The sequence below is a fragment of the Hippoglossus stenolepis genome, chromosome 4 (genome assembly GCF_022539355.2).
Source record: "Hippoglossus stenolepis isolate QCI-W04-F060 chromosome 4, HSTE1.2, whole genome shotgun sequence".
NCBI classification, from domain to species: Eukaryota; Metazoa; Chordata; class Actinopteri; order Pleuronectiformes; family Pleuronectidae; genus Hippoglossus; species Hippoglossus stenolepis.
Window position 1 is genome coordinate 330,391 of NC_061486.1, and position 23,631 is coordinate 354,021.

Consider the following 23,631-nt stretch of genomic DNA (forward strand, 5'->3'; position numbering starts at 1 on the left):
AACACTGTGTGTGTGTGTGTGTGTGTGTGTGTGTGTGTGTGTGTCAATAGAAAGGTAAAGTGTCGTTCCAGTCGATGGTGGCTCCGCCCCACTTGGTCCTGATGGTCATCTCTAGAGAAGGAAAGCGTTTCTCTCCGTCTGAGTGTGTGGACGACGCCTCCCAGTGGTGGGAGTGGGTATCTGACAAGAAAACAGAGGGTGGGTCAGAGTGAGGGGGCGGGACCACGCACAAAGCGGACGCAGTACGATTGGTCCTCACCGACGATGAGCCGGGCCGCCTTCGTCTGAGAGCTCAGCCCGTTGTAGTAGAGCAGCTGGAACAGATGTTCCATCCTCCAATCAGAGAGCAGCAAGAGGTTCAGGCCAAACACAACCGAGTAACTGTCGTTTATCGCACAAACCCACACTGGAAACCTGGGGGTCTTCAGCATACTGCCCACCTACACACAACAGACACAAACAACACATACGACACAACAGACACCCAACACACAGACACACAACATACATGCGACACAACATACATGCGACACAACAGACACACAACACACACAACATACATACGACACAACAGACACAACATACATACGACACAACAGACACAACATACATAAAACAGACACACAACAGACACACAACATACATACGACACAACAGACACAACATACATACGACACAACAGACACACAACATACAGACACACAACATACACACACAACATACATACGACACAACAGACACACAACACACAACATACATACGACACAACATACATACGACACAACAGACACAACATACATAAAACAGACACACAACAGACACACAACACACACAACATACATACGACACAACACACACAACATACATACGACACAACAGACACAACATACATAAAACAGACACACAACATACATAAAACAGACACACAACAAACACAACAGAACACATCGTGGTAACAGAGGTCCATGTTTTTTTTTCATCTTTTAGTTTATCCGCCTGTTTCGTCGTCATGGAAACGATATCTCAAAAACACTTTTTATTTTAAGACCTCATATGAGACCTGCTCTGATTGGTGGAGACAAACAACCACAGTGATTCTAGTTGTAGGTGAAAAGTACCTGAGGCAGTCGATGTTTCTCCATCTGCTCTCGGCTCCAGTGCAGATAACCCACATCGCTGCGAGTCAGGATGCCCTGTAGGGGGCGCTCCAGAGCCAGCCCATCCTCCCCAACATACAGAGTCCCATTGAAGACATGAGGACTGGCCCTGCCCGTCAGCAATAAGTTCAGTAAAGCCTGTAGAGTAGAGGACGGACGAATGTACTGTGAAGAACCCCAAGAACCTTAGATGAACCCTAGAAGCTCTTAAGACGCCCATGAGGAACCTTAGAAGAACAGGAAGTGGCAGCTGGATAAAAGAACAGGTTTTTATTCTACTCGAGGATTTGTGACTTTTTACTGAAGCTCAAATGAAATCCTTTCAGCAGCTGGATTAGAACTCGTCCAGTTCGACGAGGAACTGGCGTGAATTCAAGTTGGTCTAAACACGACCTGAAAAGATTCAATATAAAGAAATAAATAGAATTAGTTTTACTACTGATGATTGAACTTTTCATTTTCTCTGTCGAAGTTTTATCAGGTTATGTTTATTTTTGTTTATTTTTGATTCACTTTCTGTTTTGTGTTGCTGACCTTTCCTCTCAGACACTTCACTTCCTGCCCAGTGTGTCAGTGATTGTCTTCCCCGCGCCTGATGGTTCTGTCCCCTCAGTGTCCACAGTCTCAGGTCGTCTTTGTGTCCCCTTGTTCTAGCATTTCTCTCGTGGTCATCCAGCTAGATTGTGTTTCGACCTCAGCTGCCTTTTGACTCCGCCCTGTTTGGATTGTTTGCTTCACTTCCTGTGTTTTTGTATTTAAAGGAATTTGATTGAACTGAGTCGAGCGTCTGAGTCTGACCACATTAAAGTGTTTATTCTAATCAAAGCTGTAAATACTCTGATCTCTCTGATGTTCTCTGTTCCACGTGACATCTGTTCACTTGTGTCCGTCCTGGGAGACGGATCCTCACGTGTGTCTCTGAGGTTTCTACCTTCTTTACCTGTTAAAGGTTTTAGTAGTTTGACTCTTGTTGAGGGTTCAGAACAGAGGATGTCTCACCTTGTTAAAGACCATGAGACAAACTGATTTGTGAATATGGGCTATACAAATAAAACGTGATTAATTAATTGATTACACAGATCTGATCTGTTCTGTTTTACTACTGAAGCAGAAACACGTAACAACAGAAGAACGAACGAGTCCTGAACCTTACGTGGAAGTGTCTGAGACAGGTGAGCTTCTTACCTGACGGCAGACGAAGTTTCCCAGGCGGAGGTGAAGCAGGTGTGAGGAAGTGGAGTCCAGATCCTCCTTCAGCCTGAGGAAGAGGAGGACGTTCGTTTCTTCGCTTCGTCGTGTTTCACCCAGTGTGATGGTTCACACCTAAACACTGACATTGACTTTGTATGTAATCTTGACGCGTGAAATATTTGTGTCACGTTCGGTGTGAACGCACTAAACTGAAGAACTAGAATATTGAACCTGTAATAAGTTTCACATGTGAACATCAGTGTTTGTAACGTAGCCTGTTCTGTCAGTAATGATTGAAATAAAAAAAATATTAATTATCAGATTCATTTGTGTTCTTGCAGATTATTTCTTTGCTCGTCGTGTGAAAAGTCTTAACGCAGAGTATTCGTATGTTGCGTATTGTCGGTGTAGTGAATGCAGCAGCCTGTAGGGGGCACCGTGAGGTTTCTATTACCTGTCGACAGTGCGGGAGCAGACGAGGCTGTAGAGGAAGAGGATGACGCCGTGACTTCCCTCCTGCGTGAACTAAAACCAGACGTCGTATCTTCACTTCTTAAGTCATTTTTATTTTCAGTTCATTCTGATGCTGCCATGACGACGCTTCACAGAACCAATGACATCTATGACACGTGATGATGTAACATACTCACGCTGTGGATGTGCTCGAGGATGAACTTCCTGACGTCGTCTTTCTTCTTAAATGTGAACAACTGCAGCTGAGACACACAAACAACACGTGTGATGAGGGTCATGTGTCGACGGGAGGGGGATTCGAACCCATCGTGGTACCTTCTCAGTGAAGTTGTCCAGTTTGTAGTCCAGGTGAGGAGTGATGCAGAAGTCTTCAGTCACCAAAGTAATGGTGGCGCTGACCTCCTGGCCGGCCAACCACAGGCTGTCAGACAAAGCTGCTGCCAGCGCCCTCTCCTGGTCTCTCTGTCCTCCGTCAATCAGACTGAGGGGAAATGGCAGAATAACAGAAACCATGTCGGGGTCATTCCAGCAGCTCAGGTGAGTTTGGACAAATGTCACTAAAAACTACGTCTGACAATGTCCCACAGTACAGCAGCTTCATGAGAACATAGACATTGTACTGTGGTGGAGAAGAGGGACAGAAGAGACAGGACACATCAGGCGACAGGGTGAGGAGATGAACCCGGAGGAACTCAGTGAAGAACCACCACCGTTAGGAGCCTCCTCCATGGTTTGGTTCCATCTAGAAGAAGATCCTGTCCAGGCTGAGAAAGACTCAGGATCCAGTAACATCTCTGACAAACATTGATCTAACGTCTAATTACATTTTTTTATTTGGTCCATGTCGCATCTGCTAACATGACCTATACTGAAGCCAGCCACCAGGGGGAGATTGAAATTACTTGGAATATTTTTGGGAAGCCATCATGTCGTCCATCTTTATTTACAGTCTGTGGTCAGTTAGTTGATCGGACAGTTTGAACGACGTGTTCCGATGAAACTCTTGTCAACAAACGTAGAAAGAGGAAATTGTAAAATTATAAAAACTCTTAAAACCCACACATCTGGAAACATCTCTAGATATAACCACAGTGGTTTTTCTAGTTTCCATCTGTAGAGACGGACAATTTATTACCCCCAGCTGGTCCAGGTTTTATATCATTTATATTATATTTGTATAAAGCAGGCTTTATATAGTTTATATATATCCATATAAACCATGTTTTATTACATAATTTATATTGTATCTGTTTAAACCAGGTTTTATATCATTTATATATATCTGTATAAAGCAGGTTTTATTATATTATTTATTCTCTTTGCTGCTAATGAAGAATAATTCAGAAACGTTACGGACAAAGAGCAGCTGCTGTGACATGTGAGCGTGTTGATTGAAGTTGTTTCATCTGACGATCATGTTGTACGTGTGTGTTCATGTGATGCAGCATGTTTACATGTTCCTCTGCTACGGAGACATCATGTGTCCTCACCTGTCCAGCGTCCGTCCCTCCGAGCTGCTCTGACTGATGAACAGCAGGTGTTTGATGATTCGAGCCTGGACGACCATCTGAATGGCTCCGGCTCCGCCCTGAAACACACCTGCACAGGTGAGGTTCCTCTCAACTCAAGCTCCAACAGCTCATGTGACAAACATGTTTTTCTCACCGTGTCCGTCTCCAGAGCGAACGATAACTCCGAGTTCTGATCCCTGAACCGAAAGATCGATTTCCTCCACTCGTAGTTAAAGACGTGAAACGTTCCACCAAACAAAATCCTCCTCAGACTCTGAGAGCAAAAACATCAGAAACCAGAGTCAGACCTAATCCAGATGCTGAATCCAGATCTGTTCACATTCACAACAAATCCAGATCCTGAATCAATCAATCATTAAATAACTTTTATTTGTATAGCCCATATTCACAAGCCTCCTGACGGTTTCCCTGGAGATAAGGGTAACGTCATCTACAGCAACTTCATCATTAGAGAATGAACCTCTGAGGTTTGAACTATTAGAACCTCCATGAGTTGAACAGGAGAAACCTGCAGGTTCTTTGGTAGTTTAACTCTTGTTGAGGGTTAAGAACAGAGGATGTTGCTCCTTGTTAGGATCTATCAGACAAACTGTGATTTGTGAAGATGAGACTAATAAAATGTGATTGATTGATGTTGTATATTTGTGTGTTTGTAAGGGAACGTGAACATTTAGAAAATGCACTAAAGGAGACAAACTGGGATGAAGTATTGTCTGGAGTAGATGCAGAAGCCAATAACAACATATTATTAACCACAAAATAGATGAGTTTACCAGGAAAACTAAGACAAAGAAGAGACAGAAGAAGAACCTGCCCCGGTTGAACAAAGATGTTTGAAGTTTAGTGAAACAACGTGACTGTGCATTGAAACCTTTATATACAGTCTATGATTAAAACAGACAGAAATGTTGAGAAACAGGACCTGAGAAAGACTGAGGCTAACTCTTGTTTAGCCGGTACATAGATGACCGACCATCGGTTTGCTCAGACTGTAATGTCCAGATGTAGGCGGATGACACGGTTGTCTATGTGCATTGCACGAATAAAGATGAAGTTGCATCAAAATTGTCTGACTTGGTGCATGATTAGCTCAATCTTCCCTTCAGCTTAATATTCTAAAAACAGCAAGTATTTTTTTCACAAAGAGACCGACCTCAACACCGAATCCAGACATCACATTGTTTTCAAGGTAATTAACAATATGGCTCCTCCAACACTCCGTACCTATATAACGTTAAAAACAAGTCAAACTACCAGAGCAACAACTGGAGGGGATTGACTGACACTGAGAAGACAAAGTAGTTTTCCAATCTTAACGCAACACATAAGAAACTGTGCCAACTACCGTTCCCTCTCCTCCACATTAAGAGCCATGGTTTACTAGAAATCAAAAGTGTGAACACGAACATTTTTTTTGTATTTGTGTTATCTGTTGTCTTACATGTTATTGTTGTGTTGGCAGCTGCTGAACAGGCCTTATATTAATATTGTGTTGTCTTGCTGTTGTTCCTTCTGTGTATTTTAAAAGCTCTTGCTTATATAGAAGTCAGACCCTGTTCATATATATATATATATATATATATATTGTTGGGACCTGGTATTTGTGAACTGCAGTTCGGCCTACATGTGTAGTCAAAGCCTGAGCACGTTTCTTTGTTCTGGAGACAAACCAGAGCCTCCAGAACTCAGTCTCCCAGGGGCTTCAACTTCACACAGAGGTGTGAAAACGTGCCCTGAACACAACTTCAACCACTATTGGTCACTCTGGGCCCCATGACCCATGAGGTCACCAAGCCAATATAAGCCCAGTACCCTCTCTCTCAGCCCTTTCGACACAGCATCTCTTCTACTCAACTCTCCGAGAGGAGCTGACCTCTCTTTCTGCTCAACTTCAATGGAGGAGAGGTGCAGCTCTCCAGCTCACCCAGCGAGGGAAACGTCCTCCCTACCCAGGCTCTACCAACCTTCATCAGGCCTGACTGGAGCAGACTGCTAAAACCTTCCAAAAGGCAGCGACGCGAGGGCCTGCCTAAGAACCAGCTCAAAGGCTGCATCACACAGCAGAACCACAAAAACAGGAGCCACAAACCAGCAAGACGACTTCACTGGACTTCGAACAGCACATCAACCTTTTCCCCCTTTCCATGGACGGGTAACACAACTGGGCTTAATAATTACACTAGGCTAAGCAAAGACTGTTTATTCGATTCCGTGTGATGTTTATAAGTTTGATTTGTGTTGCTGTGATATTTTGGTTACAAGTTATTTGAAAGTTAATGTTAGTTATGTTATGCTCTTCACAGTCTTTCTTTGCATGCATCTAGCTACTTTCTCTAACCTGGCACACACACACACACACACACACACACACACACACACACACACACACACACACACACACACACACACACACACACACACACCCTCTCTGACCCCGCCACATGTCGTAAATATTCTGTTTATGTGGTGCCCCGAGGTAACTTTAAGCAATTAAAGTTAGTATTTTATATTAATATTTTGAATATTAATATTCAATATTTTTTCTGATAACCAAATTTATTGAATGCCGAAAGGCACACCATTTAATGGTATCACGTTTAATGTATCAATTGCACAACAATATATATATATTTATATATATATATATATTTTAAAAAAATTCCACTACTTTTACAGTTGTTTGTATTTTAATGTTTTCATTCTCAACGTCTGCACTTTTATGGCCTGCCCAGGGACGACAGATCAAATGAGTCATATTTATGTTATTTATATGTACTGTCCCCGTCACATGAAGTAGTATCTTTGTGTCTTTGTCTCTGAGCTTCAGGTGCTGATGTCTCTCTGTGTAACGACAGTAGCCGTCTTCAGGTGTTCTGACACGATGCGTGTGGTCAGGTGACCTGCTCCAGGTCGTCGCACCTCGGTCAGCTGGGGCGTGACGGCAGTTCCTCCGAGACTCGGAGAGACGACCAATCTCTTGAGGATGGAGCAGGCAGGTGGGAGGGGCCTGTAAGGAGGGGCCGCCACTTGCTCCGCCTCCTTCCCCATATCCACCAATCTCTGTGAAGAGAAGGAAACACCTGAGCACACCTGTCCACCAGCCACACCCACAACCCCTGCTGGTGTTCCAGAGGAACTGCAGCCTTTATCACCGACACTGTGGAGCTGCTCTGTGCTGACATGCTGCGTTATTGTAGTACCAGAAGTATTACTATCAGTACTATCAATAATATTAGTATCAATACCAGTAGTGGTGGTAGTAGTAGTAATATTAGTACTTGTAGTAAATGTGTTGACTCACATCAGGGTTCTTGTTGACTTCCTGTTGAAGCAGCTCGATATAATCCAGCCTGAAGTCTGACACCACCAGCTGCCTCTCAACTAGTACTGTTACTACTAGTGCTACTAGTACTACTACTAATAATACTTCTGAGCTGCCACTGTCACTGCTACTAGTATGTGTAGCATCAGTCTCCAGTGTTTTCTGATGAACTAACTGATCCTGAATCAGCTGATCTGACGACGCTGAGAAACTGAATCCTGTGTGTTACAGTACAGAAACTGATCCTGTGACACACACACACACACACACACACACACACACACACACACACACACACACACACACACACACACACACACACACACACACACACACACACACACACACACACACACACACACACACACACACACACGACCAGCAGGGGGCAGTGAGTTGAACAGCTCATCTTCCTGTGCAGGTGTGTGGCCCCCGGATCATTAGGGGCCACTGAGGCCGTTAGTTGGGTTCGATTAATGATAATAATAATGTTGATAATAAACTTTTTTTCTCTATCACTTTTCTTAACAAGAAGTAAAAAAGCAAAACATTTAAACCAGACGATTTCATTTATCACATCAGAGATAAAACTGTAATAATTAAAATAAAACAAATGAAAAACTAATAACGATAAAAATTCAACTTCACTTAATCTCTCAGTTAGAGAAAGATTTTAAGATGAGATTTAAAAGAAGCTACAGAGCACGTGTGTCTGAGCTCAGCTCAAATACCAAAAGATCTGTCACCTTGGATTGACCAGCAGGGGGCTCCACCTGCGGATCTCAGCAGTCGACAGGGCTCAACTCAATAAATCAAAGGTGCATTTCAGGGTTTGGACGTTTAAAGGTGAGAAATAACGTTTTAAAATCAGTTTCAAGCGAACACCAGTGTAGAGAGAGACGTTCAGGGCAACGTGTTCATGACGAGTCGTGACTGACGCCACAGTAAAGTACATTCAGATAAAAAGAGTTAGTGGGCGATGATGTCATGATACAAATCAGCTTTATCTGAAAGAAACGAGCGACACTTTATCGTTCATATTGAAAATCGCCGCCCACATGAAGACGAGCAGACGAACAAAACAACCTCGGACTCATCGTCATTAGATTTGGTCAGGTTTTAAAAAGTTACAGTTGCTGGAATCAGTTTGAATCAAATACTGAATATGTTGTTTACGTCAGAACGTTAGAGAACACGTGTCGCAGTGTATTCATACTCACTGGTCCATGGGGGGGCGTCAGTCTGCAGAGAACATGATGACAGGTTAAAAGTGAGAGAGGTGAAACAGAGCAGACAGATGTGATGTACAGATGTGGAATCATTGACATGAGGTCACCTCCGACACTGCAGCTCGGACACCTGCACCAGGATCTGCTGGAGCTCCGCCTCCATCTGAACAAACACACATGCTTGATATACTTGTGAGGACCCTGGTCAACAGACTACATTAATAGAACCAGTGGTGTGTACACGCATGTACACATAGTACACACACTTCAAAATCCCCTACAACGTTCAGTCATGTTCTTCTTCAACGCCAAAAGCATCACAGGCCTTTTTCTGCGTCTGATTGGATAGTACTCATTGCCTCTGTGGTGAGGTGTGGTGATTGGTTAGTCAGGATAAGAATATCAGAGTAAACCAATCAGAGGCAGACATGGGCGGGTCATATCTGTGTTTGTCTTCAACTGCTCTTCACCTCCTGATGAACAGAACTCAGTGAAAAACACGAAATCAGGAGGAAGAAGAAAATTCAACCGTGAGTCAAACTACTAAACACAGAGAAATGGGACGGTAGCTCCGCCCCCACGCCCCCCGACCCGTCACAGACATTCTGCCTCTTGTATAAACATCGGAAGTGACAATATTTGTTATATATATGTAAATATTATTATTTATGACATTTCCAAACTATAATATTTATAATATCTGCAAACTGTACACACACACACACACACACACACTCAGTGACACTCACCTGTCCCCACAGAGATGTTCAAACTGAAGCTGGTCCCCACAGTGATGCTGAAGTGTCTGTATTTAAACTCCGTCTCAAGACACGTTGAACACGTCAGATTTTTATTGATCAGGATCTAAACTGATCGATTGATTTGTCCAGCTCTGACTGAAGAGAGAGAGGGAGAGAGGGCGAGAGAGACCTTCCTGCAGCCAATCAGAGTGAAGCCTCGCCTGAGAGGGGAGGCTGCTTATACACACACCCACACACACTGATGTTGTGTAGTTGTGTAATCAATGAGTCCACTGATGAAAAGTTGACATCGATTCAGTTGGATTTATCAGTTTTGTTCAGTTACATATTTCTGGTTCATTAATCAATAAGTAATCATTTTCTCCAGTTCAAAGTTACTTAATGCTTAATATCTTCAAAGAAGCTGAATCTGGAATCAGGAGGTTGAAGCAGATAAAGGTCAAACACCTGCAGGGGGCGCTGAAGAAAAAGATTTGATAAAATGTTTTACCGTGACAGACTGCAGTTGAGTTTTTACAGTGCATGTTGAAGGAGGTCGCTCTGATCGTCCCTCACAGTGAAACTCTGGACTTTAATCGTCCCGTTGAACAAAACACCACAATTAAACAACAACATGACACCGGCCCCCTGCTGGACACACAAGGAGCCACGTCCTCCTCAGACCTGATCGTTTGATTGGCTCCTCTCTGTCAACACATCCTGGTGAGATGCCCTGATGGTGTCGGTGTCACCGCGGGAGACAACAGGAAGAAAACACAAGCTAAATGTGGAAACTATCTGTCCCCCAAATAAATACATTTATTTCACAGGATGAAGCTACTTAAAGGATCAAAGTTTTAAAGTATGTGAGGTTCTCCTCCGCTAACACTCCCAGTACATCAGTATCAGTAAGTGAAGCAGATGCAGTCTGTGGTACTGGGAGCACTTTACGGGTCAGGCTGGTTCTGTTGGGCTCCAGCAGCTGACAGAGGTTCATCCTCTGAGGAGAATCTAGATCTTTCAGAAACTCATCAGAGGAGCTCGAAGGATCTTGTGGGTCTCTGAAGACCCTGGTCCTCCTCAGAGACTCGAACAATCCACACCAGCTCCACGGATCCTCTAAGAACATGATGTCATGGTTCAAAGGAAGGGATTGGTCAGTGGGCGGAGCTTTAGACTGTTTGATCTCTTATCTCCAACTTAACCTGGAGCAGGTCAGCTGCTCAGCATAAGTTACCGTGGTGATTTACCACGACAACAAGTGAACGAGCTTCGTAGGACAGAAAACTCTGAATTAAACCTGAAGTTAACCTGATTTTGTGAATTAATTTAAAACTAAATTTGCTCATGTGTCATTTTTTATTTAAAAGTCAGAGAATCAACATAATCACTTATATGATCAATAATTCTATGTGATCATCTGTATTATAGAAGTTATTTCCATAGTCACATGGTATCACAGGAGAATATGAATATTAATGATCGTGTTCAGGTTGATCACTTTATTTCGTTTTTAGCTCCTGTCTCTTTAAGATCCTCCTCCTGATAAAGTCTGCTCTGATTGGTCAACAGCTTCCATTGTGTGTAACGTCTGTTCTCACTCTACCTGGTTTTGTCAGGGGGCGTGTCCGACTACACATTAGACACACCTAGCGATGAGATCATGATGATGCAGCAGTGTGGGTGGAACTAATGATGAGGAGTTTCAGGAGGTTATAAAGATCAAATATCTCGTTCAAGCGACGACATCTGTAAGACGAATCCGACAAAAAACTAAAACTACTGACGTGAAATCTCTACAGGAGCAGGACCTTACTCAAACAAATCAAATAAACCCAACTGACGTGGAGTAAACCTGTGGTTGTGGGGCCCTCAGAATCCGGCCCGGTGGCCTACTTTGACGTTTCTATTGGATGTGTCTCTATCTTCATGTGGACTCATACAGACTCTGGTTCAGTTTCTGGTTTTCTTAAGGTTCCGTCAGTACATGAGGTCCGCCCCCCCACTCCCGTCCAACTCTTTGGTTTCCCTAAAGGGAAACTGGATCCCCGCCAGTCGGATGAGCAGGAAGTTGATTCCGTGGAGGAGGAAGACGAGGAAGAAGAGCCAGAAGCACCGGTCGTAGCTCTCGCTGTACGTCTGGAAGACGAAGTTGACCTCGTTGAAGTTTGCGATACGATCAGAGAGATGGTAAAGCTTCACCTCCGACGCAAACAGGATCATCACCAGGCAGCTGCTCACACCTGCAGAATGAACGCAGCGTCAGTCCACCTGATTCCTGACCTCAGTCCTGACCCCTGACCTCAGTCCTGACTACTGTTCTGACCTCTGACCTCAGTCCTGCAGCCTGACCTCAGTCCTGACCCCTGACCTCAGTCCTGCAGCCTGACCTCAGTCCTGACCCCTGACCTCAGTCCTGAAGCCTGACCTCAGTCCTGAAGCCTGACCTCAGTCCTGACTACCTGACCTCTGACCTCTGACCTCAGTCCTGCAGCCTGACCTCAGTCCTGACCCCTGACCTCAGTCCTGCAGCCTGACCTCAGTCCTGAAGCCTGACCTCAGTCCTGACCCTGACCTCAGTCCTGACCCCTGACCTCAGTCCTGACCCGGACTTCGTCCTGCTGCCGTTCTAAGCAGCATCTGCTAGAGACGCTGGTGGAAAGTAATAAAAGTCCAAACACACCTGAAACACATGTCGAATGACCATACAAAGTTTTAAACTAAAATGTGTGGGCGGAGCCTCAGTTAGTTGGTGTAAGTGATGGGTTTCTTACAGCAGATGAAGGTCCACAGGTAAAGTCCCATGGGGCCTTGCAGCATCTCGTAGGGTCGTCCAAAGGCGTTGACAAAGAAGAAGCCGGTGGCCACGGAGGAGAAGAGGATGACGACGCCACAGAAGAAGATGATAGTGACGTGGAGGGCTGTGGGGATGACGCTCTGCAGGTCTGGAAAGACTGAGACAGGAAGATGAGAAAGACGAGTGAAAACTGAAGAAGACGTCTCCTTAGCAACACAATGATATCATCAGAATGTCAGGTTCACGTCAAGGTTCCCGTCTGAGTAAAGTCTGAACATCCTGTAAACTAATAAACTTTAAACTTCATCTGAACTGTTTACAGTGCACAGAGGAGGATTTTTTACAGTGTACAGTCCTGAGGACAGAGCAGCTTTGTCTCTTCATCCAATCAGCTGAGACCTCGTTACTGAGGAGACCTGGTCTGACCCGGCAGCCTCACAGTCCTGGACCTGGATCAGGATCCGGATCTGACTCACTGATAAACTGTTTGTTTTTAGTACAAGTACAAACATCACAGAAAACCGTAAAGGGTAAAAGTACTGTTAATTGATGATTGACAATAAATATAAACAATACTAAATATTGATAATGATCAATTAAGTGAACAGCGTCATCAGTGACGTCAGACGACATGTGAATAATGAATGAGCAGGTGAGATGACACGAGGACCAGATCCAGGATCAGGGACTCACAGTAGAAGCGGGACGCTCGCCCCCCCAGGCCGCACTGTTTCAGCCTCTGTCCGGTGAACAGTCCGTAGCTCAGCTCTCCCAGGAACTTGTCCAGTTCGGGTCCGGTCGCGTTCACCAGCTCGGCCCCGGTTCGGCACAGCGCGGTCCCGCGGATCCACAGAGGAAGACCCGTCACCACAGCCGCCGTGAGCGCGCAGCACAGACCGAGGACACCGGAGACCGAGAAGAAGACCCGTCTGTTACCGGAGGACATGATGGAGGGAGAGAGGGGGGGAGAGAGAGGGGGGTGATCTCTTGAACAACAGAGATGACGTCCAGGTCACCATGGTAACAAGGGGTTAAATTACAGGGGGACTCACTCAGGGTGTGTGTGTGTGTGTGACATCATTGTGATGTTCTAGTTTACAAACTCCCTTTAATCTCAGTCCCATGTTTAACCAGCAGAGAGAGTATGATAAAGTCTGCCCCTTTTGTCAGAGGCATATTCTCCTTTTTTTTAAATCATGCCCATGGCCCTTGATGTAGAACATTTAATAATTAATAATTGAGCTATAAATAAAAGACTGGCTGCCGTCAGTCACGAGTTTCCACCTGAGCTCATCCTGACCTCTTCCCGTCGTCTGAGACCGCGACATAACTTCGTCCTGCGGTAAATGGGGTTTTCAGCAGTGTGCACATTATTTGGTGTATTTCTACATGAACATGAATGGTTGTGGTTTATATCGCGGTGTTCACTGCGCAGACAAGGTTACAGGATGAGCATCACGTCCCCGGACAAACTGAGGTGGTTTATCAACTGCTTTTTATCCAATTAAGAATCCTGTCTCCATTAATAATCACAAATCAGGAAATCTGATGTTCTTCAAGGGTCCATCCTCTGTGTGTGTGTGTGTGTGTCACCATCACCAGAGAAAAGAATCAAATTAAAATATTTATTTCATGAATTGAAGTCAATCCAGTTTAAATCTTTTTACAAAGTGAAAAAGTCAAACCAAAATAAAACCTGTGAAAATCAAAGTGTCTTTGTCGTCCTCTGAAAAACGGTGGAATGTCCTTTAAAAGCTTCCGACCCCACGATGTGCCGCCGCCATTACGTGTCCAGTTGCTGCCGTCACATGACTTTTCACATGACTCGCCACCACCGCAGGAGAAACACGAGAAGGAAAAAACCTTAAACTGTACAAACATGAGCCCACATGGTTCACCTGTGCTCAGTGCACGGAGACACGGGATTGGACAGCACACCCGTCAGTCACAACACCTGAAGTCAGACTCGCAGGGAGGTCACACCCTGAAGCTCCGCCCTCTGAGGTCAGTGTTGGACGAGCACATATTGGTGTCAGACCCAGGAACACGTGATCAGCTGATGCTTTTAGTTCTTTAACATCTCACCTGGCTGCAGTGACATACAGGTGCACTCTGGGATATGGTGTGTGTGTATATATATATTTACAGAATATATCTGTACACATACATTTGATAGTTATATTGTGACTGTTGACATCAGTTTGAGTGTCGGTCACCTGTTCACCATGAAAAATGTCCCAGCATGCAACACTAACAGGATGAGGAGACGCCATAACCACCTGACTGACCTGTCCAATCACATCAGGACCCTTAATAAACAGTTCAGGGAAGTTTGGAATTCAAGTTTTTGAAAATTGCTTTTTAAAAATTAAGACAAGAAATGATTTTTACTGTTTTACTGTTTCTTTGGTTTTTGTGTGAAATTTCAGAACGATGCTCGAGGTTATTCTCTCCACAGGCGTCAGATCTGCTTGTTGTGTTTGTCTAGAATATTGTTACTATGTAAAGGGAACAACAGAAACATGTGTTTATACACATACATGTTCATTTGTTGTGCTGCAGTTTTGACTTATTTATAAAAGTAGATTCAATTTATGAACATGTTTTGGAAAGTAAGAATAATTTAAATGTGTGATGGACGGGGCCGTCCACGTATTTTTGTCCATATACATCAGTATCGACATTTAAACTTAATATTGATCTAATATATTTATATATATAAGTTTTAATTTAATGAAAACTAATCCAGTCCATGTTCTATTGGTCCTGGTCACATGTGGCCGATCGAACAGGAAGTGACAGCGTCTCCAACATCTGTTCAACCTGAAAACATCCGTCAGAGCCGAGAAAAGTCAAAAATAAACAGTGAAATAAAAATGAGCCGGTGCAAAGTAAACATGTCTGATGAGCCTGTGAGTCAGAGCTGAGGGCAGAATGAGAACCAGAACCAGAACGAGTTCTTGTTTAAGGTTCAAATCTGGATCTGATGGAGACTAAAGACAGAGCTGAATGATTACAGCAAGATGTTAACTAACGTTAGCCCTGAGCTACTTTAGCCTCCTACCTAAGAAGTAGATCAAGTTTAGCTAATGGATAACTCTATAGCCATCTTTGACGTTTCGTATAAGTAGCATTTTCAAACAACTTCTGTTCACTACATTTATATTTAAGAGATGCTAATATTTCTTAACCAACTTTATCACTAAGAACTAACATTACCATCAATCTATGTTAGATTAAGTAGATAAAGTTTTACATTAAAGATAGCTTTTATTATTATTGGCTAATGTTTATAAGCTTAAGTTACAAACTAGCTTTTCAATGTTAGCTAACCTTCGAGCATTTCAAACCAGCTAATGTTTAATATTAATAATCTTTGTTAGATATCTGATAGCTGTTTTATCAAAATAAAATAATATCAGCCATTTAGTGCATTAGCTTCAACTTTAAACCAAGTACTGTTAGCTATGGTTAAAGCTAAATGTTTTAGCTTAGCCTCTGAACCAACTGGACAATAATAGCTAAGGTTAGCGTTTTTAACATGACTACTATTTTATGTTGACTATTGTTAGTTAGCAATGTTAGTTGCTAAACTATCTTTATTGTTGTTAGCTGATGTTAGCAATGAGCTTTAGTGAATGCTGATGCTTTCAGCTAAAACGTATTTAAAGTTTAAATGTTATTTGGCTGCGTTAGCTTCAGTTCCACAAACTGTGCATCAAGGTGAGCTATTGTTAGCAATTAGCTACATTAGCTTAATGTGCAAAGTCACTTACAGTTAGTGTATTTGTGTTTTCCATTTAACTTTAGGTTGTAACGTTGATTTGTTTTGTGTCGTATAAACATGATTTCTCACTTTTACACGTTAACAACTGGATTCAACTTTTTTGAACCATAAATATATAAGTTAAATAAGATTAAATGGTCAATAATTTCAGATAATATAATAAAAGGATGTCAACCTCAACTTAGGTGTGTAACAGTGTTTAAAGTGACCGGCAGCTCAGACAATCATAACTCAAGACAAGATATTAAAAATAAATTCATCAGTTAGCATGAACAAATCTTTTCTCTCTTCTCTGAAGGGAAAATAAAAGACTTTTCTTTAAAGTTTAAATGTTTTTGTCATAAACTTAAGAGTAAAAAAAAAAAGAAAGATGTCTGATGCAGAAAAGTGAGAATGTTTAATAAACAGGATTTCTGCTGCTCATGGAATGTCACATATTTGAAACGTGTTCCCGTGGAGAGCAGCTGCCATGTCATTAAAGTTCTCACTTTTCTTCGTAATTTGTTCTCTGTGGTGACGATGACTTCAGTTCATCTGTCTCGTCATCGGAGACGTCTGATCGTTCAGCTCGTTTCACGTCTCCATCAGATCAACTGTTTTCATCTAAAACTCATGTTCAAGTTTTCCTGAGGCTGACGGAGCACGATGCTAATGATAATGAGGAGGATGGTGGTGGTGTTAGCGTTGCAGATGTGGTGTCACAAGGTCCTGGTGCGGTTCATGATGTTGTGGTGGTCGTCATGGTGACGGGGTGTCGGGGAGGGGCAAGGTCGAGGAGAGCACCGACGGTCCCGGCCACTTGGGGGAGCCCTTGATCTTCCAGAATGTGAAGAGGAAGACACAACTGACTCTAAAGAGAAAAACACGGGGGTGGGGGGGTGGCAAAAGAAAGCATAGTGGGGGAGGGGGTAGATGGATGGAAAATTAAATGAACGAATAAAATAACTGTAATCATGGCAACAAAAAATACAGAGCAACAACATCAACTAAAATAAAATAATGAGAAGTGATGGAGGAAAGAAAAGAAACAGAAGATGCTCAGTTTGATGAAAAGTTAGAATCACATGATGTGGCCTCTATAATGAGCTGTAGCTAGACACACACTGTCTGCACTGACTCACTGCACTGACTCTGAGGACAGAGTGTGTCCTCAGAGTCTGGAAACTATCTGTCCCCCACATAAATATGTATTTCACAGGATGAAGCTACTTAAAGGATCAAAGTATTAAAGTATGTGAGGTTCTCCTCCGCTAACACTCCCAGTACATCAGTATCAGTAAGTGGAGCAGATGCAGTCTGTGGTTCTGGGAGCACTTTACGGGTCAGGCTGGTTCTGTTGGGCTCCAGCAGCTGACAGAGGTTCATCCTCTGAGGAGAATCTAGATCTTTCAGAAGCTCATCAGAGGAGCTCAAAGGAAGGATCTCTGAGGGCCTCTGAGGCCTCTGGTCCTCCTCAGAGACTCGAACAATCCACACCAGCTCCACGGATCCTCTAAGAACATGATGTCATGGTTCAAAGGAAGGGATTGGTCAGTGGGAGGAGTTCAGAACTAACTGATTCTGATGACAGCGTAATTGCTGATGAACCAAAACACAAAAATCCGACCAGAGATAAAAGACATTTCCTTTAAGTTTGAGTCACAGATGAGTCTCAAGGCTTTAGTTCATTATATTAACAGAGTTCAGAGGAAAATCATTCTTCAGAATTAGGTTAGTCACTCTTCATTTGGTATAAAAACAAACAGCAGCTCAAGACAAAAGTCAAGTTTTTAATATTTTTCTTTTATTTCCAAACCCAGACTAGTGTCTGATTCCACTGCAGGAAGTGGAACCTTGATGTTTTCTTGTGTTTTACAAAGCATCCCATAACTTTCTTTGACATGGTGGGATAGAGTGTTACCCTTAGCAAAGGGCGTTAGCAACAACAGACATGCAGCCAATCGTAAGGCACAGGGGCGGCGCTTCAACAGACAGGTAACAAGCTTCAAGGTAAACCTCCTACTCTGGGGGATTGTCAAGTTTTATTGTCACCCGAGTGATCACATGATCCTCTATAGCTTCAAAGAATCTCCGAACATCAAGGAGGAAACGGACGTATGGCAAATTCAGCAGAGCTGAAACAAAGACACTGCTTTGGCTTGTTCTTGGTTGTCGAGCCCTGAATCATGACTAAAACGTCCCAGGTCAAGCCCTGAGTCCTTATTGAAAAACAAGTCCAAGTAAAAGTCCAGTTTTGAACTTTAAGTCCAAACTAAATCTGTGTGTGTCTGCACTGACGCACCGAACCTCCGGCTCTGCAACCTTCTCGGCTGCTGTTGAATAGATTCAAAGTACCTATTGTCAGGTTTGGGGATGGTAGCAGAACATTCCCAGTCAAAAGTCGTAGGTCTAATTGTGATTCAAAGTCAAAGCTAAGCCCTGAAGGTTCTCGGAGTTAAGTCACTGAATGTTTGACAAAAACCAGTTGACATGGTTCAGGCATCTGATTACGATGCCTCCTGGACAACTTTCAGTGGAAGACTGGGTGCATCCAACCGATAGGAGACCCGGTGGTCAGACCCAGAACACACTGCAGATATCTCATCTGTCCAGGGAACACCTCAGGATTCCAGATCATGTCTGGGCCTGATCTGGAAACGCTTGGTTTACTTTGCCACTGCAAACCCAACCTAGGTGAGCAGCAGAAGAAAAGATGGATGGAGGGATCACACTTGAGTTGTGTCCACATTCATCAGACAAATTGTCGAGAGCAAGTCAGGCGAGTCTAATCAGTTTACGCAGCAGGGATTTTAGTAGTTAAAGGATGATTTTATGTGAGAATGATCTCTGAAAGGATTTAAATTTGACACGTTAATTTAATACGTTACTATTCAGATTAAAAGCAACAGAACAGCAACCACTGAGTTTAAACATCAAACATGTCGCTCAACTTTGTTTGGAGCTATTTTCACTGGAAAGACTTCAAACTAAGAGTTTTTCTCCGTACAGGTATGATGGCGCTTAACCTGTTGGTTTTAGCTGGGATTCATTTCTCTCACTACATCTAATCATATGTGAATCAGAGGCCCTGGTTGCCACGGCTCCACGATCGACCCTGCACAGAATCTGACTCCAAATGACGTCAAAAGCAAAAGATGGCAGTGTTGGTATCTATGGTTGAGACAAAGAAGGGGATTGATGAGCAGCCACAATTAGTTTCACCAGAGAGAGGCGGAGCTCAGACATTTAAAGGTAACTGATATTTCTTGAAGCCCGTTGATGTGGTTCATTGACTGATTGGTGTGTGGATGTTTCATGAGAACCAAGGAATGACCTGCAACACACTGGAGCAGTGATATGTCTCATCTGACCCGGGAACGCCTTAAGGAAAAAGCTGGAGGATGAGAGAGGGACGTCTGGGTCAGAAATAGATGGATGATAAAAGTAGCCTCCAGTTTACTTTCCTGTTTAAACTATTCTTTAAATGCGGTGCTGTGAATCTTGTATTGGTGGATTGTTGTGCTGAGATGTTTGTGTCATCAGATATGTGTTGGGAAACATTATCGTAGACCTGTGGATGGTTTGTTCTCAGGTTCAGACGTTTGGTGTCAGGTGGACGTAAATCGCACACAGCACCAACATGATTGACAGGTAGAAGAGGGCGAAGCCAGCCAACTGGACCCGAGGGGAGTGGCTGATCAGGGGCGGGGCCACAGAGAGCAACAGGTCCACTGTCTCATAAACCCCACCCCCTTTCCCCTCCAGGACCTCCCCCACCGAACAAAGACTGTCCTGAGGGTTTGTGTCAGGGAGAGATGGACATGGTGACGAAGGAGTAAGACGGACAGAAGAAAAAAGGATTCATGAAAGGCGGGAAGATGGAAGAGAAGGAAGAAAGTTGTTAGTTGAGGAAGAGCAGCTTTTTTTCTGAACCAAGAAAAGAGACAAGAAGCAGACAGTGATGTCACAGTCAGTTCTACCTCATGTTGAATATGGAGAAACAAGTATCAACCCACCGTGACGTCAAATACTGACACTCGACTACTGACGCCACCGGTTGGTTTATGAGCTGCTGTTTAGACATTTTGTCCAGTGCCTTCTTTGTTTTTTTTAAACAATAAGTAATTGACATGGGGGTGAAATGTTTACTGACGTTTATAAATCAAGTGAGAAGTAGAGTCATTTTCTCATAGACTCCTATAGAAACAACCAGTGGAGTCGCCCCCTGCTGGTCATTACACACAATACAGGTCTCAGGCACTTTGGCTTCACTTTTTGGCCCCGGAGTCTACGTCTGTTTTTAGTCAATAGAGGGAACCGACGGTCATGCCCCGTCCATGTAAATACACAGATCAGTTTGAGGGAATCAAGAGGCTTTGATAAATGTCGTCCCATCGCTCTCCTTCTTTTCTCCTCCATGCCTCCCTCTGTTTCTGATGTAATGAGGCAGGACTCCTCAATCAATCACCTGAGAGAAAAACCTTTACTGTGAAACTGGGACATCAGTGTTCACTACCTGTTTTTATTTCCTTCTGCAGGATATAAAAGAAATGTCTACGATTCTCAAATTTATTAATTTGTTCATTTAGACTGCACGAGTCCAATCTTCATCACACTTAAGACTTGACCTGAAGTCAAGAGGGTGGACATGTGGATTCAAGCTCATTCATTCATCTTAGTTGTGTAGAGTGTGTGTGTTACCTGTGGGACTCCGATCCTGCGACACGCCTCCAAGAAGTTTTCTACGTTTCGTCGACATTTGGCCATGGTGAGTTTAGGCTGCAGGACACAGTTCATGTCATCGTTATTGTTACACCAGCAGCAGCAGAGGGCGCTTTCTGCTTGTTACTCATCTATCACAGCTCACCACAGCAGGGGAGGGGACGTGGATGCTGGGGACAGACCGCGGCCTCACATGATTGGCCAGGTGACACAGCACCACGCCATCAGTCAGAGCTGCTCCCAGGTTGCTTGGCAACGACACTTTGAGACGAGCCTCGATGTTCTGGACAGACAGACAGACAGAGGTTTACATATGTGTCACATGACGCCTATCGGTGACACACAGGTTGTGTACGCACGCACGCAGAAGAGAGGGCAAAACACAGCAGAGTTTCAAACAACAACAAACATGGCCACAGTGGAGGAGGTTATCATAATGTTTTTCTTCAGAAAGAGTTCAAAGCAGCTGTGTTGGAAACATTGTGGTCAAGTTTAAAGTTTCTCCTCAAAATGTTCCATTGTTAAAATGTCTTCTATGATCGTCTCACTGTAACTATTGGCTACAATGCCCCCCATGATTTCATGTGGTACTGCCCTATTTCATCTGTTTTGTACGTATCTGTCGACTTTCAGTAGACGAGCAAAAAAATGAACGCAGAGTACAAAGAGAAGGTTCCGTCCGTTTCTAATGTTGAACCTTTAGTCGAACTCATCAGGTGTTAAACAACAGGTCATGTGACTTTAGTTCAGGTGGAAGACCGGTGAGAACAAACCTTTCTGAGCTGATCCACCAGCTCAGCTTCTTCTCCAACTAGAGGAGGAGCAGCAGGAGCCTCCTCCTGGTTGTGAGGAACAGCATCAGCAGCAGTAGCAGCATCCCCTGTAGGACAGAGAAGGAACAGCAGGAGTCAACTCTTTTACAGGCTGCAAAACTTCAGATAGTTGACACATGGTCTACTTGTGTAATATTGCTTGTATAACCTCAACCCTGTAACGCACAATCAAGCTACATGGATATTCTTTCAGGATATGTATATTGATGAATATATAAATAGTAATATGACATTAAAGACAAAATAAAAATAAAATGGAAATTGAATCTCACAGAAATTCACTCAAATAACACAGAGAACAGTAATGAACACGGCTTTTGAGTTTCAAAAATTGCTCCCCCAAGTCTGGGTAATGAGGAGAAGAAAAAGAACATTCTAACTAACACACATCAAAAACTATTCATAGATGTGTCCTTCAGGTTTTGTTTAAAACAAACAGTTGTGCATCAAAGCAGTTCCTATCTGCAATGAGACGGCCACATCACACTACTACAACCAATCTATAGATACCACGATGGGTTCAATCTCATGTTATTCAATTGCACTGTGTGTTTGAGATCTGAGCTTCCACACACATGCCCAGTCAGAAACACAAAGCTCACAACCATGCTAAAAGCAACAATAACTGTTTTGAACATGAAGAAATGGGTAAATCATCACAGAAATCATCCAGTATTTGATTTGTCATAATGGATTCATGTCTCCAAAAAGACAGTTAAGTTCAAGGCTGGATTAAAAACTGAGGGATACAATCACCATGGAGTGATATTTATGGCTTTTACCCTTCTGAGCAAAAACAAGCAAGTCTGTAGAGCGCAATCCTTCCCGAGGTATTTAGTAATTCGTGTGCTAAATCCTTTGATATTGTACAAGACATCAACGACTTGTGAGGGTTAAAAGTTCCTCACCTTTCCTCCTCTCTTCTTTCTGACCGAGGCGAAACAGGAAGCTCTCTGGCCTCAGACTGGCTGTCCGACAGGAAGTCCCGCCGCCTGAGCTGGGGTAAGAAGGTGATTGATTGGCTGGAAGAAAAAACTGAATCAGTCACCGTTAGTGAAAGAGAACGTAAAAATCAGGGTCATGTTTGTGATCGCTTACCTGTAGGAGAAAGAGCTGCTCTGTCTTCACCCTGCAGAGACAAGACAGGACAGATTCACACCTGATCACTCCCTGAACATACCTGAACATACTGGATCAAGCCTGAGTTACTTAGACACGCCTGAACACACGTGATGACGCCTTTAAATTGAATGAAGTTTAATCTGAAGTTTCTGACTGACGTCTAAACTCTACTGATAATCTGTGTTCAGAGAAGATGGACTGAACAAACAAGAAGAGAAGATTAAACGGTTTTAAAGCCAGTTTACATGGAAACAGAGTGAGGCAGCAGCAGGGTGCAGTACCTGCAGTGGACAGGAGGTGGCGTTATCAGAAGCATGAGAGCAACAGCCGTCTACAGACGCTCCAGACAGAGACTAACAGACAGAGACAACAGACAAGATGAATTTTGAACAGAAAAGAAAAAGAAGCGTGTCGTCTCACATGGTGTCGGGTCAGGTTACATGGTACAGATCACACCTACAGGTCTTTAATGATTCGTCTGTTTATTTTTGCTGTCACTCATTCTCAGCAGTTGGAGACTGTCAGGAAGTTTCATGGCTGCTGAACTCCAACTCATGTTATCACACACCTGGTCTGTCTCACACCTGGTTAGTCAGCTGTGGAGGCTCCTGCACCGTGGCTCAGGACAAGTTCACACTGACAAAAGTATGTGGACACGTGTCTCAGAACCTCATGATGTGGCAGAGTGATCTGATCTCAGGTGAGTCCTCCATGTTTCACACCTGAACTATGGAACTGAAGATCAC

At 43.5% G+C, this 23,631-nt stretch overlaps 4 protein-coding genes across 5 annotated transcripts in view; all 4 read right to left on the reverse strand.

Moving 5' to 3' along the window:
• Nucleotides 1-23,631, reverse strand: part of LOC118106630 (collagen alpha-1(I) chain) — a 688,934-nt gene that overhangs the window by 322,613 nt on the left and 342,690 nt on the right.
• On the reverse strand, nucleotides 12-10,683 carry mindy4b (MINDY family member 4B). Of its 2 annotated transcripts, XM_047339546.1 has the most exons (13): nucleotides 9,655-10,683; nucleotides 9,013-9,068; nucleotides 8,897-8,918; nucleotides 7,274-7,414; nucleotides 4,488-4,607; nucleotides 4,313-4,410; nucleotides 3,138-3,303; nucleotides 2,999-3,064; nucleotides 2,803-2,873; nucleotides 2,343-2,415; nucleotides 1,119-1,295; nucleotides 260-440; nucleotides 12-180 (listed from the first exon to the last, which is right to left on the reverse strand). In XM_047339546.1, exons 2-13 carry the CDS (start codon nucleotides 9,066-9,068, stop codon nucleotides 44-46), a joined length of 1,308 nt encoding a protein of 435 aa, XP_047195502.1. In that variant the 5' UTR covers nucleotides 9,655-10,683; the 3' UTR covers nucleotides 12-43. The 2 variants fall into 2 exon arrangements, with proteins under 2 accessions (XP_047195502.1, XP_047195501.1); XM_047339545.1 differs by having other exon boundaries at nucleotides 8,897-9,068.
• Nucleotides 10,991-13,444, reverse strand: clrn1 (clarin 1). Its single transcript, XM_035154135.2, has 3 exons — nucleotides 13,136-13,444; nucleotides 12,420-12,599; nucleotides 10,991-11,888 (listed from the first exon to the last, which is right to left on the reverse strand). Exons 1-3 carry the CDS (start codon nucleotides 13,386-13,388, stop codon nucleotides 11,626-11,628), a joined length of 696 nt encoding a protein of 231 aa, XP_035010026.1. The 5' UTR covers nucleotides 13,389-13,444; the 3' UTR covers nucleotides 10,991-11,625.
• The window catches only part of lrch3 (leucine-rich repeats and calponin homology (CH) domain containing 3), an 18,659-nt gene continuing 13,018 nt past the window's right edge, over nucleotides 17,991-23,631 (reverse strand). The window contains exons 15-20 of the mRNA XM_047339556.1: nucleotides 22,862-22,892; nucleotides 22,672-22,785; nucleotides 21,704-21,810; nucleotides 21,076-21,213; nucleotides 20,910-20,987; nucleotides 17,991-20,000 (exon numbers count right to left, since the gene is read on the reverse strand). Of these exons, the coding sequence (XP_047195512.1) occupies nucleotides 19,803-20,000; nucleotides 20,910-20,987; nucleotides 21,076-21,213; nucleotides 21,704-21,810; nucleotides 22,672-22,785; nucleotides 22,862-22,892 (666 nt within the window). The 3' untranslated portion in view covers nucleotides 17,991-19,802. The remainder of the gene's footprint in view (nucleotides 20,001-20,909; nucleotides 20,988-21,075; nucleotides 21,214-21,703; nucleotides 21,811-22,671; nucleotides 22,786-22,861; nucleotides 22,893-23,631) is intronic.